Below are 13,874 nucleotides of genomic sequence, written 5' to 3' on the forward strand. Positions count from 1 at the left end.
CTAACCACATCTGTAGCAGTGGAAGATGGAATGGAGAGCAGTGGGGATGAAGAGTGTTCAGAAAACTCCGATGATTCTTATTCTTACAGTGGAGGGAGTCAATCAGAAGATGATGATTACGATTACGAGAACAACACGGTAGGTAGGGTTGAAGCTGGTAGAGAAATTGTGGCAGATGAAGACAGTGGGGATGATGATTTTGTTGAGCAGCCCCCGAAAAAGAAAGTCAGACAGAAAGAGAAAGGGAAAGGAATTGAAGAAAGGACTGACAATCTTGCATGTGTAGGAGGTGTTATGACAGAGTTTCTTCACACTTTTCAGAAGGGGATAAGAATTGATGAAGTTTATGGTTATGAGGACATTGAGCCAATGTTTGGAGACGATGATATGGATAGAAAATCAGCTCATGTTGACTTGAGCAAAGAGAATGACAATATGTATGTTGGAAGGACGTTTGAGTCTAGGGAAGATTTCAGGACTGCATTGTCAATATATGCTATAAACCGTGTATTCCGCTTCAAATTTACTAGGTATGAGAAAAAGTACTTGGTAGCTGAATGTTATGATAAAAAATGCTGTGACTGGCGAGTTGTAGCACACCAAGTTGGACAGAGTGAAGAATACGAGGTGACGAAGGCCAAGTTGGAACATATGTGTAATGTTGAGACTAGGAGTAGGTTTTCAAAACATGCAACTTCCAAGGTTGTAGTCGCACTCCTAAGGGCTAAGTATGCGAAGGCGTTTTGTGGTCCAAGAGCAAGAGACTTACCCGATTCTCTGCTGAGGGAGCACAATGTTAGGATGTCGTATTGGAAAGGTTGGAAAGCTAAAGAGCTGGGTGTTGAAACAGCTCAGGGCACGGATGAGAGTTCTTTCACCTTATTGCCGGTATATCTCCATGTCTTACAACTTGCAAACCCTGGGACAGTTTATCATTTGGAAACAGAGTTGGATGAAACTGGGGATGAGCGATTCAAGTATGTGTTTCTAGTTTTAGGTGCATGTCTTAAAGGGTTAAAATATATACGGCGAGTCGTTGTAGTAGATGGCACCCACCTGTTTGGGAAATATCTTGGCTGTCTTCTTACAGCAAGTTGCCAGGATGCGAACTTTCAGATTTATCCAGTGGCCTTTGCTATAGTGGACAGCGAGACAGATGAATCATGGACTTGGTTCATGAGTAAGCTTTCAGAAATAATTAAAGATGGACCAGACTTGACCTTTGTCTCAGATCGGAATTCATCAATAATCAAATCTGTCGGACTTGTCTACCCTGAAGCACATCATGGAGCTTGCTTAGTCCACATAAGAAGGAATGTTAAAGGAAAGTATGGAAGGAAGAGTGGGCTTCCAGCCCTAGTATGGAAAGCAGGTAACAAGTTTCGTCTCAAAGAGTTTAATGTTGTTTGTGAAAGAATCAAGAGAAGGAATAAGGGGTGTTGGGAATATTTGGAAGCAATTGGGGTTTCGAATTGGAGTAGGGTTCATTTTTCAGGGGAGAGGTATAATTTGATGTCTAGTAACATTGCTGAGTCATTGAACAATGCTTTACTACCAGCTAGGGGTAGTCCTGTTGTAGCATTGCTTGAATTTATAAGGAAAATGCTCGGGAGGTGGTTTGAATCGCGTCGGAAGAAAATCGCTAGAACTGTCGGAGACATTCCAATTGCTGTTGAAAGGGAGCTGCTGAAACGTTTCAAAGGTGGTTTGGGGATGACAGTTTTGGCTGTTGGTAGGTGGGATTTTGAAGTAGTCGCAAAGGATGGGGAACAGTTCCTCGTCTCCTTGGAACAACAGACTTGCTCTTGCTGGGAGTTTCAAAAAATTAGAATTCCATGTGTTCATGCGATGGCTGCAGCTCATGATAGGGCTTTGGAATTCAGAACGTTGGTTGGAGAGATGCATAGGCTGGAAATGTGGTCACCAACGGTCCAAGAATCTATCCTCCCAGTACGCGATCCATCTGAGGTGGATGTTCCTGAGGAAATAAGAGTTCTATGTTTAATGCCTCCGAAAACAAAAAGACCCCCGGGGAGACCCCCAAAGCTGCGGATACATTCAGTTGGGGAATATGAGGTTAGTAAATTTGAATTTATTCCACAGGTTCGGTGATAACTCAAGTGTAACAATTCATCTTAACCAATGTAGGGGAATAATAAGTCAAAACAGCCTAACAAGTGTGGAAGATGTGGAGGTGTAGGTCACAATCGGGTTACGTGTACCAACCCACTTGGTTGACGCTATGGAATGTAAGAAAGATGTGTAATGCCTTTTTGGGAGTTTGTCTTATCAATGGAGGAGGATTTTGGCAGGGGTCGTTTTTTGGTATGTTAAAATGTATTGTTTTCGGAATGGGTAGACATTCATATGAAATATGTTGGGAGACAAATTTCAGATAAATGTCTCCTTTTAGGTATGTAAATATTATTAAAACTTGTTCTGAAGTGGGAAGAATTAGTGATGTCTATGTATGGCCAAGTTTTATTTGTTGAACTTAATATTTTGGCTAAGAAGTTGATCTTTTTAAATCACAAGCTATTGCTGTACAGATCGTTATGCCCGTTGTACAGATGTAATAGTTCAGCTCTGTCTGTACAACAAACATACACACGTCTCTGTACAGTTCAACAATCAAGCTGTCTTCAGTGTACGTCTACTTGAAAGATATTTCTGTACGTTTGCTGTACAGCCGTAGTTGTTGGAGTGCTGTACACATAATTTGCTGTACAGTCGTTACTAGAATTGGTACTGTACAGATTTTCAGATTTCAAACGTACGTCTACTGTACAGATATTGTTGTATGTTTTCTGTACAGACGTACCTGCAGGAATGCTGTACAGATATTGGTTTACGTTTGGTGTACGGTTTTAAATACGTTTGCTGGTCAGATTTCCCTCAAGAAGATGTTAAAGGACTCTAAAGCCATATGGTTTTTAGTTGTGACTAGCTAGTCATCATGTTTCTTACTATATATAATTAATTCGCCACTAATTCATATTTTGTCAATTATTTTCGTGAATGATATATTACAATTTACATTGACAGATCCGTACAGTTATGGGAGGTAAATAATTTACTTAACTTGTTGAATTATAAAAAATTCAACAAGTTATAAATATGTTTGATAGGAGGATTAAATTCATCTCAACCGTAATTTCCTTAACTACTACACCTAACGCATTATATATACAACAAAGCTGCAATCAAAATAAAAATCCCAAAAGAAGAAAACTACTCTTAATTTTTTTTCTCACAAAAAGGAAAAAAATGGGAACCCAAATGCCAGATATCCCTGATGAGTTGTTTGCAAAAATCGTTAAGCTTGTGGCTGATGATCGCTGGTGGTTGCTTGGCCCTATATTGAAGGCCGGTCGAAGGGGAAGAGATGTGGTGTACAGAGACGATGTTTTGAGGGATGCATGCATTTATTCCCTATGTTCTGACCCAAGCGACCTCTACACATTCCATAGTCAGATAACCGGCCGTCTAGAGCAAGGCCGGCACCGCCCTTTTTTTGAGAGATGTCTCAAGGCTGGTAACAAGACCGCAATCTACTATGAAGGTCTAAGGGTGGTGTGTGAAGGTTGTGACATCAAGGCGGGTATTGAACTTCTAGCTCAGTTGGTCCCGGAGGATGGGGTGGCAACTCTAGCATGTGGTGTGTTCTCCATTTGTGATGGAAATGAGGGTATGGCTGTACACTATCTTGAGCTATTTGGGGAATTTCATTCTGCTTTGGGGACGGAGGCTGTCAGACGGTGGGGAGAGGAGTTGCTTAGTGATTTGCGTCCATATCGAAGAAGGAGCAACAATTCATACTGGAGGACGTATCTCTATCCTATTTGCAGGGGCATCCCATCGGCGGATTGTGCCATGGACTGTCGCCTTGCATGTGGAGGTTATGAAAACTTGTGCGACGAGTGTTATCTATGGTGGATGTCAAGGAAGGTATGTCAAATGCTATGAAATCATCCTCGACAATTTTTCAAGTTGTAAGATGTTTAAATTATGTTAGGTTTTGCCGATGTAATTTTCTTGTTTCTGTATTATTTGCTTTGTATAATTATAGCGCTTTTCATTTTAGCTAATTACTATATGCTAGAAATATTGTATTTAGTCGTTTTAGGGTATTGTGATGTATAATATTAAAGATATTGTTTCAAAAAAAATCCTGTTGTCTTTTCGAACCACTGTTGTGGATATTATCTCAATGCTTTTGTGATAGATTCTTGTGTTGAAATGAACAAGTTGGGGAAGTAAAAAGTTATTTATTGGATGATATGATTGATACTTATGACTTTTCAGCCACTTGAGTATGTCTACACTGATAAACGATTAGACTTGTACTTAGAAAATTATTAAAAGATGTTAGTCTTACACTCCCTGACAGTAATAATTACATTTGTAAGAAAACACAAAGATATATTTGATTTTGTCTGTTTGTTTTCTAACTTTACGAAGGTCACATTCTTATGTCTCTCATTACTCTCTCATTGTATTAATTTCTTATGTATGTCATTGTATAATTATGTATAATTAAATTATTATGTCTCATTGTATTAATTTCATAAGTCTCATTGGCAAATTAATTAAAATTTGGAGGGAATGTTTAATTAAATTATTAGGTTTCAATATATGACTAGCATATGATTATATCCCCTTTTTAATCAGATTTTTTATAAACATTAGATAACAAAAATATGGTTGGAAGATTATATTGTTGATTTGATGCCAAACAACTCCCCTTACGAGATTTACGAATCTTACTCGTTTTATTCTTTATGTCATCGAACCTTGCCTCTCCTTTTTTGCAATTTTACTTTCTTAAAAGCAACACCTTGGCCATGCAGACTTATTCATTATTGTTGTGTCAGAGGAAGAAAGACACAAATCTATTTATTTATATCAATAGAAGTAGTCATTTATGAAAGACTAATGGGGGGTCATTGATACAACATTCTTATGTCTCTCATTGTATAATTATGTATAATTAAATTATTATGTCTCTCATTGTATAATTATGTATGATTTTAATTAAACTGACATAAGAAATTAATACAACATTCGTTACAAAATGTTACATAATTATACAATCACAGAATTTTAAATATTAGTTTTTAACATTAAAAGGTTTCTTGAATACATGAAACTCTAGAGAAGTTCACATATACGTAATGCTGCATTGTAGATGTAACATCCTTCGCAATAATAATCGTACCCATGCCAATAAGCACAATCAGGCATGCTTATCTTCTTAGAATAAGCAAACTCCCAAATTGGCCCAAAGGTATCTTCACCAAGAGGGTCAAATGATAATAGTGTGTCAATCAAAGCTTCACACTCATCTTCCAATTCGGGAGAGTAATTATCGAACCAAAGACGCGTACCCAAATTTTCAAAAATTTGGTCGAATGTTGCCCCAGCAATATCACCCGTCCCAGCACACATTTGAAACATTGCATACGTGAGAGTGGCATGCTCATAAGTAGGCACAAGTTGGTTTAGCAAAGCAAGGGACCCGTAGATATCACCCTCTCGGGTTATTAGACGCAAAGATTCATAATAAATTGCCTTAGGATTCTCAACGTCCAAACAACGGGTAAAGAAGGTCCTAGTAACCCCACCTGGATATATGTCGACGGGGTCCAGGGTTAGAGGAGTTATGTTTGCTGACTGTAGGATCTCCTTTGATAACGCATTGTCCCTTCCTCGTTTGTTTGTGAGCAGTAGCGGGCCTAGGTGTCTGGCGTCTTCATCTCCAAGCTTCTTCGTAATGATATGGAATATATCATCCGGTAAATCACTCAAACACATAATTTTGAGTTAAGTGAAGCAAGAGTTTGATGTGTGCTAAGCGTGAGTAATAGAGAAAAGGAAATGTCTTTAACCTATGTAGGAAATGTCTTGTCTTATTTATAGATAACTAAATAAGGGGTCCGCTTATCACTTTAACCTAACTCAAACCAAAACCCTCATAAATAAACTATACAAATATAAAGGAAATCCAACACTACCTATTTAGAAAACAATATTGTTTGCTGTACAGATAGCATTCCGTACAGCAATGTTGCAGTTCAGATATCATTCCGTACATCAGTGTTGCTGTACAGATAGTATTATGTTTATTCTTTAAACATGTTGCTGTACAGCGATAAATCCGTACAGCGATGTTGCTGTACAGATAGTATTCTGTTTATTCTTTAAACAAACAACTACAACTCGTCTTCGCCTTTACCAAATACGTATTATAAGATAAAAAGTTCAAGGCAATAACTCCCAGATCATTCCGTACATCAGTGTTGCTGTACAGATAGTATTCTGTTTAAGTTGTCTGTACAAACATGTTGCTGTACAGCTACAATTCCGTACATCAATGTTGCTGTACAGATAGTATTCTGTTTATTCTTCAAATATGCTTCTGTACAACCATTCTGCTGTACAGATATCGTTCCGTACAGCCATCTTGCTGTACAACTAGTACTCTGTTTTAAGTTGTCTGTACAGCAACATGGCTGTACATATATATATCCGTACAGCCATGTTGCTGTACAGATAGTATTATGTTAAAGGTGGTTGTACAGACTTTAATTTCTATAAACTTTTGCAAATCATAATTGATATATAACATTTTTGTGGATAACTAAATATGTTAATAAATCAGGAGATCGTTCCGTACAGCCATCTTGCTGTACAACTAGTACTCTGTTTTAACTCGTCTTCGCCTTTTACCAAATGCGTATTATAAGATAAAAAGTTCAAGGCAATAACTCCCAGATCATTCCGTACATCAGTGTTGCTGTACAGATATTATTCTGTTTAAGTTGTCTGTACAAACATGTTGCTGTACAGCTATAATTCCGTACATCAATGTTGCTGTACAGATAGTATTCTGTTTATTCTTCAAATATGCTTCTGTACAACCATTCTGCTGTACAGATATCGTTCCGTACAGCCATCTTGCTGTACAACTAGTACTCTGTTTGAAGTTGTCTGTACAGCAACATGGCTGTACAGATATAATTCCGTACAGCCATGTTGCTGTACAGATAGTATTCTGTTTAAGGTGGTTGTACAGACTTTAATTTCTATAAACTTTTGCAAATCATAATTGATGTATAACATTTTTGTGGATAACTAAATATGTTAATAAATCATGAGATCGTTGCAAAATTCCATAACTAGTACCCAACACACATAATATCCTACCATTTCAGATTACATCAATATTTCACAACTTATATAAGTAGTCTTTAAACAAACAACTAGAACTCGTTTTCCCCTTCAACAAAAGCAGCATAAGTGTCCATAGCATAAACCTTCCTAATACGAGTGACCACCTCATCAGTAAGAGCTGCCATGTCGCCGTACTCCATGCCATGAGCATGCATCTCAAGAAACTTGCATGTTACAGGCCCACAGTCTCCATCACCTTTGTTGTCGTACAATCCGTATATGCGTGAACAACTGAACGGCTCAGTTGTGAGGTCCGTAGTCAGAGTCGGGCAGCAAAATCTCTTCAGAAGCCAGGGAATTGTATCCATGATTGGGGTCATTACGAATGACACTGCTTCTTTTGGAGTTGGGGCGATGAAGGGGTCTAGAATTTCAATGGTGCGCAGCTTCAAGTTGATTACCAATCCAACCCAGTGAGAACATCCCCAGTTCATTGGGACGTAGACCACATCGACATGTTTTAGGAATTCAGACTTCATGTGTTTCCCAGTAGACTTCCCTGTTACATACGCCTTGATTGATGAACCCCACTCGTAGTTTTCCTTGTCCTCACATTTCATAAAATCCTCATGGTGGGTGGTCAGAAGGGCTGTAAACCAGGTATCAATTATCGCAACCCTCCTTAAATTGTATGCTTTCCCCCGGCGTCTCACCAGCATTCCCGTGATGAGCTGCATATGCTGTGTCATATAATAGTCCAAGTCATGTACATGCAAAGTATTATTCAAGTTGAGGGAGTCATGCAATATTATGTGATTTTTTAAACTTTACCTCGGTTGTGATCCATCTCTCCTTCGTTGCAATGTCCAAGAAGTGGCCATTGCTGAGTTTGTGACCAGTGCAAATGGTGAAGACTCTGTATAAATGAAAGTCAAGTAATTAACAATTTATTGATAACCAATTGATGAGAGATAGAAGGTACCTACCCGTCAACATCATCTCCAAGCAACTCTTTAAATTTCTCGAACACTCCATCCTTCAATTTGGGTAGGGGTGTGTATGCAGGTTCCTTTGTTCGGCTCTTAAACAAAGCACTAATTATGGGATCTACGCTATACTCAGCTCTGTCGAGGAAGCGAGAACGCCTAGGAACACGCTTTCCCAAAAGCGGCTGACGAGGGTTGGTTGACTCTATAACAAAATAAGCTGGTGATGCTGCAACAATGGAAGAGAGATTGCGGTATTTACAGTCATCTTGGGCAGAAGCTTCAGGCGTGTCAAGGATAACCTGGGATTAAGCATGAATTACAAAATGTAAAACCATGTGTATATAGATATTTCTGTAATGGGAAAGTTGATGACCAAGTGATAATTCAGGTTTGCTAATTCATTACCTGAGCGAATGGTGTTACCGGTGTAGAAGGAGTTTGCTTAGGCGAACCTTCAAAAACTTCCTTGCCACTGGTTTCCTTCTGAGTCTCATTTGCAGCGCAATCTGTTTTAGGTGATGCTTCATGCGTCTCAGGGATTCCATGCTTTACAAATGTGTTTCCAAATGCAAAACCATGCGTCTCAGTTAGGCATATAAAACTCTGGAATTGGAAATTGAATGTTGATAGGTTCAATTCTTGTTTGCATAAAACTTTACCTCAGCAATTGGTGTTACCGGTGTAGAAGGTGTTTGCTGAGCCTCTCTTCCAGATATTTCCTCCTCAACGGGTTCTTTCTCAGGCTCTCCTGCAGTGGGGTCTGGAATAGTAGAGTCCGGGGTGTCTGATCTTATTTCCTGTAATTTCCAAAATCAAACATATGAGGGTCAGCACTGATCAACATTTGAGGAATCTGTTTGTATTAAACTAATACCTTAGCAATAGTTTTTGCAGCCCCATAAAGATCCCATGTTCTTTCAGAGGACTCAAAATTCATAGTTGGTCCACCTTCTTTACCAATGGGAATTTCTCTAGATAAACCTTGCTTAGAACCAGAGGATGAGCTTCCAGAAGATAAAGAAGTAACCTCTTCTCTTTTTCTTTTCCTGGATGCAGGCTCCTCCTTCTTCTTCGTCCTCTTACTTTTTGATGTCTCTGTATGAGGCTGCCTTGGTTTAGGCAGCTGACTCTGATTCCCTAAATTCTTCAAAAGATCTTCACCTATGTTGGAACGGAGCTCTTCAAGCTGTTGAGAGATCCAAGACTTCAAGTCAGACAATTCAGCATGCGTAACAAACTGAGTAGAGGAGCTTCCTGCACCAGGCTTCGCTGCATCACCATGAGTCTGTACTTTTTTGCCTGTCTTCTTAGGGCCAGACTGTACTACAGGTATTGCTGCAGCCGAGGTTTGGGGTTGATCCTTACTTTTATGTGAAGTAGCTTTCTTGCGAGGAGGCTGGGGATCAACAAGATCTTCTTCAAGCCTGGCTGACCGTGTGAATGGCTTCCGACGGAGAGGGTAGTTCTCTTTTTTCGCCTTCTTCGCAGCTGTCCTTGGTTCACATGTCTCATCGTCCTCTGGCCCATCAGATTCCAGGCCAACAAACTGTTTACCTTCAGTATTAATAGGATCTCCACCAATCTCTTCACCTTTTGCTGATGGAGCTTCCCTTGATTCAGCTTCTTTTTCCCCAGGTGCCACAGTGGGAGAGCTGGTAAAGCCGTGTACAGGCCATGTCTCAGGCTTGAATTGGTGCTTTTGCTTGATCAGAGAGATAATCAACTGCACCCCTGGGTCTTCATCTTCATTTGGCCAAGAGATATCATCCTTCACAGGTGTTGACTGGTATATTGTGTATTCAACTGACAACTGCAAAATTCAAAAATTGACATAACTGAATTGATTAGGCTTCAAATGGCTTTATCATCCCACATAAATCTCAAAGGTAAACAGATTTTATTATGAGTTATTATAGTATACTGTATTTCTTACATTAGCAGTGTATTCAGCGTCAACAACATCTGACTCACGGAGAAGAATGGTGCGGCCAAGATCCTGTGCAGGCCTTTGGATAAAATTTCTGAAATCAGCAGGGTCTTTAATCCTACTGCAAAGGGCAGGAATTGAGTTGAGAACTTGTAGTTGGAGAGCTAGAGGAAATCCGTAACAGCAACTGCTTTTTTGTGATAGGCGGGTCTTCAGCTCTGCAACAGGATCTTTCTCATTTGCAAGAGGGCCAAACCTTTCCATTGTTGCTTCAAAAGCAACTCTACCCCAGGGGTAACTCATGAAGAATTCTATATCATGAAGCATCTCAACAAAAGTGCTAGTCACCCGATGTGGTTTTTTGCTGCTGCAAACAAGAACACCATCAATAAGCACTATTAATGCGAGACTCAACTTCTTCCAAGTTGAGAACCGCTTATGACGATCTGCATTAAGATCTGCATTAAGACATGCATTACAATCTCCCCTTAGCATGTCAATAACTTCCGGAACTGTAACTATCCTCTTCTCCCCAAAGAGCCAATTCCAAACAGACAGAAATGCATGGTCTTGGTGATCTTCTACCTCAGACACTGATGGAATCTTATCACAAATCAGGCCAGTGGTGATTTGGAATTCCCGGAGAGAGAAGCGGAGTGGAAACCCACCATATACAGTCCACAACTCATGCTTTGATTGAGTCAAAAGTTGTCTAGAAAGCATACCATGAATCAACTTGGCAGAATGAGAACACCTTGCAACAGGAAGTTCAAACAATCGTTTGAACTGGGAAGCAAGTAGCAAGTCCCAACTCTCTGAACCCTCCAGTAGTTCCACCAGAATCCCCAGATATTCCGGCTTTGAGTATATGTTAAGGCGAGTCCGATCTGGTAAGTCGTCAGGATGCAACAGACGGCAAGGTAGGCTAGGGTTTGGAACCTCATCCTCTCCGGCTGTTGTTTTTGCCGGAGAATGTGCAAATCCTCTTGCATCTCCTATTATTCATTTCAGAAACCCTCAAATTTCAAACAATTTGGGGCGACATTGACAAAATCAACAAAATCAACAAAATCAGAAATTATTAAGATTTCGGTCACCTTCTTTAGTGTCGTTTATGTTGCCTCGTTTATTCTCCTTTTTGATTCCTCGCCGCGTGGGTTCTTGATTCATATTGGTCGTCGGCGATTTGGCCGGAGATTTCGCCGGAGATAGACGGGACCCAGATACAGTACCTGCCAAAGTAACAGAATCTTCATAGGAAAGTCTCAATTTTACTCAGATTAGACGGGAATTAGTACATTTTCGTCTCTTGATTACGACTTTGAAGGATTACCTTTTTTAGAATCAGAAATCTTGCTTCGCCGACTGGTTTCTTGTTCTATACTCACTGCAGGGCTTGGAATCTTCGATTTAACTGCTTTCTTCTTCGTCATTGAAGATTAAATTTTTTCAGAGAGAGTTGAATCCGAAAAGAATTGCGATTTTTTGGGAGAGAGTTGAACTGTTAGCCTTCGTCAAGAAGTCGGTTTTCTGAGAATATGAAAAGTCCCGAATAAAACTACATTTACACTTTTCAGTGGCATGGAACTGTAAATATCAGTGGTCTTCAGTGGCAAAATGGGTCTCCCAATAAACACAACAGTGACACCATGTATGCCAAAACGAATTATGAATAGTGCCTGTACTACTTTGCCTATTATGTTTCATAAACGTACTATATCTCTAACAAACCCATAATTAATTCATTTAGTTTTAGGCAATATATGTGATTCCATAATAATGAGTATTATCATAATACCATATATATATATATATATATATATATATGTATATATTCTACAACATGATTTACTAATCAAGCTTTCAAGCCAAAATTATAAAGTCACAGCTAAAAAATCTACAGTCTAAATTCTACAGCAAAAAATGTAAAGCTACAGCCACAACCAATCGGGGCCATTGTCTTTGCATGGTCGTGAACAACTATTCTATTTCTGTCCAATAAAACTAACCATTTATAAAAACAAAATAATATATTATGTAATAATTTTCTTAAAAATGGAAAATTGGAAACATTACAGAAAATGTAATTAATTTTCTTTTTATATATAAATAACATTAATTTAGTGCTGAAAAGAAAAAGTTTAGAGGCCCGGCCCAAAAAAAACAAAAAAACTCTCTTCTCTCTCATCTAAACCTAGCCGCTCTTTTAGTTCTGAGGGAGAGGTTCCTCCTCCGCCAACTTAGTCGGTGTGTCTGAACTCTCCCTCCCCGTCGTTTGATCATCATCGTCAGGTATTTGTCTTCTTTTTAGTGTTCCAGGAGTGAGCAGGGGCTCTGCTCCGTCTGTGGCGGTGTGGATCTCGCCGCTGATGTAGTCAAAGATCGGGTGTTACGGAGGAGGAGTCTTAAAGCCGTGATTCCAGGTTGAGGCGCTGTGGAGGGGTTCGTAGATTCTCAAGGCTTAGCCGTCGTTCCTGTTGAAGCGACTATGGCAGAAGTTGGTGGCGAGAAGGTGGGTTTTACGGTGTGATGCGGTGGTTAACAGTAGGTCTCCGGATCTGCTCGGCTGAAACGGAGTTCGTTTTCATATGGGTTGGTTGAGCCACCACCCTTTGGATCTGTTGTGTTTGGTGCTCACCGGTCCGGTTATAGTGCTCTTGCTCGGTCTAATCCGAGAGATCTGGTGTCGGGAGGAAAAGGTTAAACTCCAGTGGGTCAGGTTGCTAGGTCGGGACCCGACTCCGGTAGAACCGCCTGTCAAGGTGGCTAAGCTTTCCGGAAGATCTCTGGTGGTTTTGGTGCGTCGGCGGAATGAGTCTTTGTCGGAAGTCGGACTCTTCTGGTAGGGTTTCTCGTTCTGCCAAGGCGCCGAGAAGCTGGGGGTCTTAAGTCCCCCAGATCTAAGGTTTCCGGCCACCTTGCAGATGACCATCAGCAGAGTTCGATTTTTCTTCTCCGATCTGGTTTGTTTTTTCGATTTGGGCATTTTGTAACTGGGCCACTATCATGTAAGACTTATGCCAAGTACATTTGGAAGATTTTTAATAAAATTTAATATTTATATATATATATATATATATACATCAATTTTCGTTTGAGAAAGTTTTGTTCATCCAAAATTTTTTCAAACATTTAAACAAACACTTTTGATGCATTCAATTACCTAAGATCAAAAAGATGATCAACTAAATCTCATAACTGAAAACAACCTAAATGAAGATCAACTTGAATAAATCCGTAAGTCATTATCGAGAACTTTATTAAAATAAATAAATATTCTAACAAGCAATGAATTCTTTTGAAATCCCTATGTTTAAGTTAGTGCACTACTCAAAACTATTCACTTAATCAAGATGATAGAGGAAATGATGATTCAATTCAAGAAAAAAATACTAGGGACTTATATTAGTAAATATAAAACAGGATTCAGAATTATTCCTAGAGGTAACGTGCAATAAAAAATTCTTCTCTTCAAAAATTACAATTACAGGTCCGTACAAGTAAAAAAAAAGCAGAAATAAAGAGTATTAATAACGTTCGGAAAAAAACATTTTTTTAAAAATGAATAAGAAGTTTTGTGCTTATATCTGTATATTGTTTTAGGCTATAGACTAAAACATTTTATATGATCCACTCTTAAATGCCACTCAAATTGGCAATCTCTATGCTTTGCGTGAAAGTATTTACCACTTGAACTATTGACCCTTGGTAAAGAAAAATAAAATTTAGGTCGTCTTTGAAGGGATCTGTTGATCCAATGGTTGGGTTGAATGATCACTCTTTAA

The 13,874-nt window shown here is 39.2% G+C and overlaps 1 protein-coding gene across 1 annotated transcript; it reads left to right on the forward strand.

Annotated features, from left to right (window-relative positions):
* Positions 1-1,821: 1,821 nt before the first annotated feature.
* Positions 1,822-2,486, forward strand: LOC110225654. Its single transcript, XM_021015491.1, has 2 exons — positions 1,822-2,076; positions 2,149-2,486. Exons 1-2 carry the CDS (start codon positions 1,849-1,851, stop codon positions 2,236-2,238), a joined length of 318 nt encoding a protein of 105 aa, XP_020871150.1. The 5' UTR covers positions 1,822-1,848; the 3' UTR covers positions 2,239-2,486.
* The last annotated feature ends 11,388 nt before the right edge of the window (positions 2,487-13,874 follow it).

The sequence above is a fragment of the Arabidopsis lyrata genome (genome assembly GCF_000004255.2).
Source record: "Arabidopsis lyrata subsp. lyrata unplaced genomic scaffold ARALYscaffold_8, whole genome shotgun sequence".
Lineage (NCBI taxonomy): Eukaryota > Viridiplantae > Streptophyta > Magnoliopsida > Brassicales > Brassicaceae > Arabidopsis > Arabidopsis lyrata.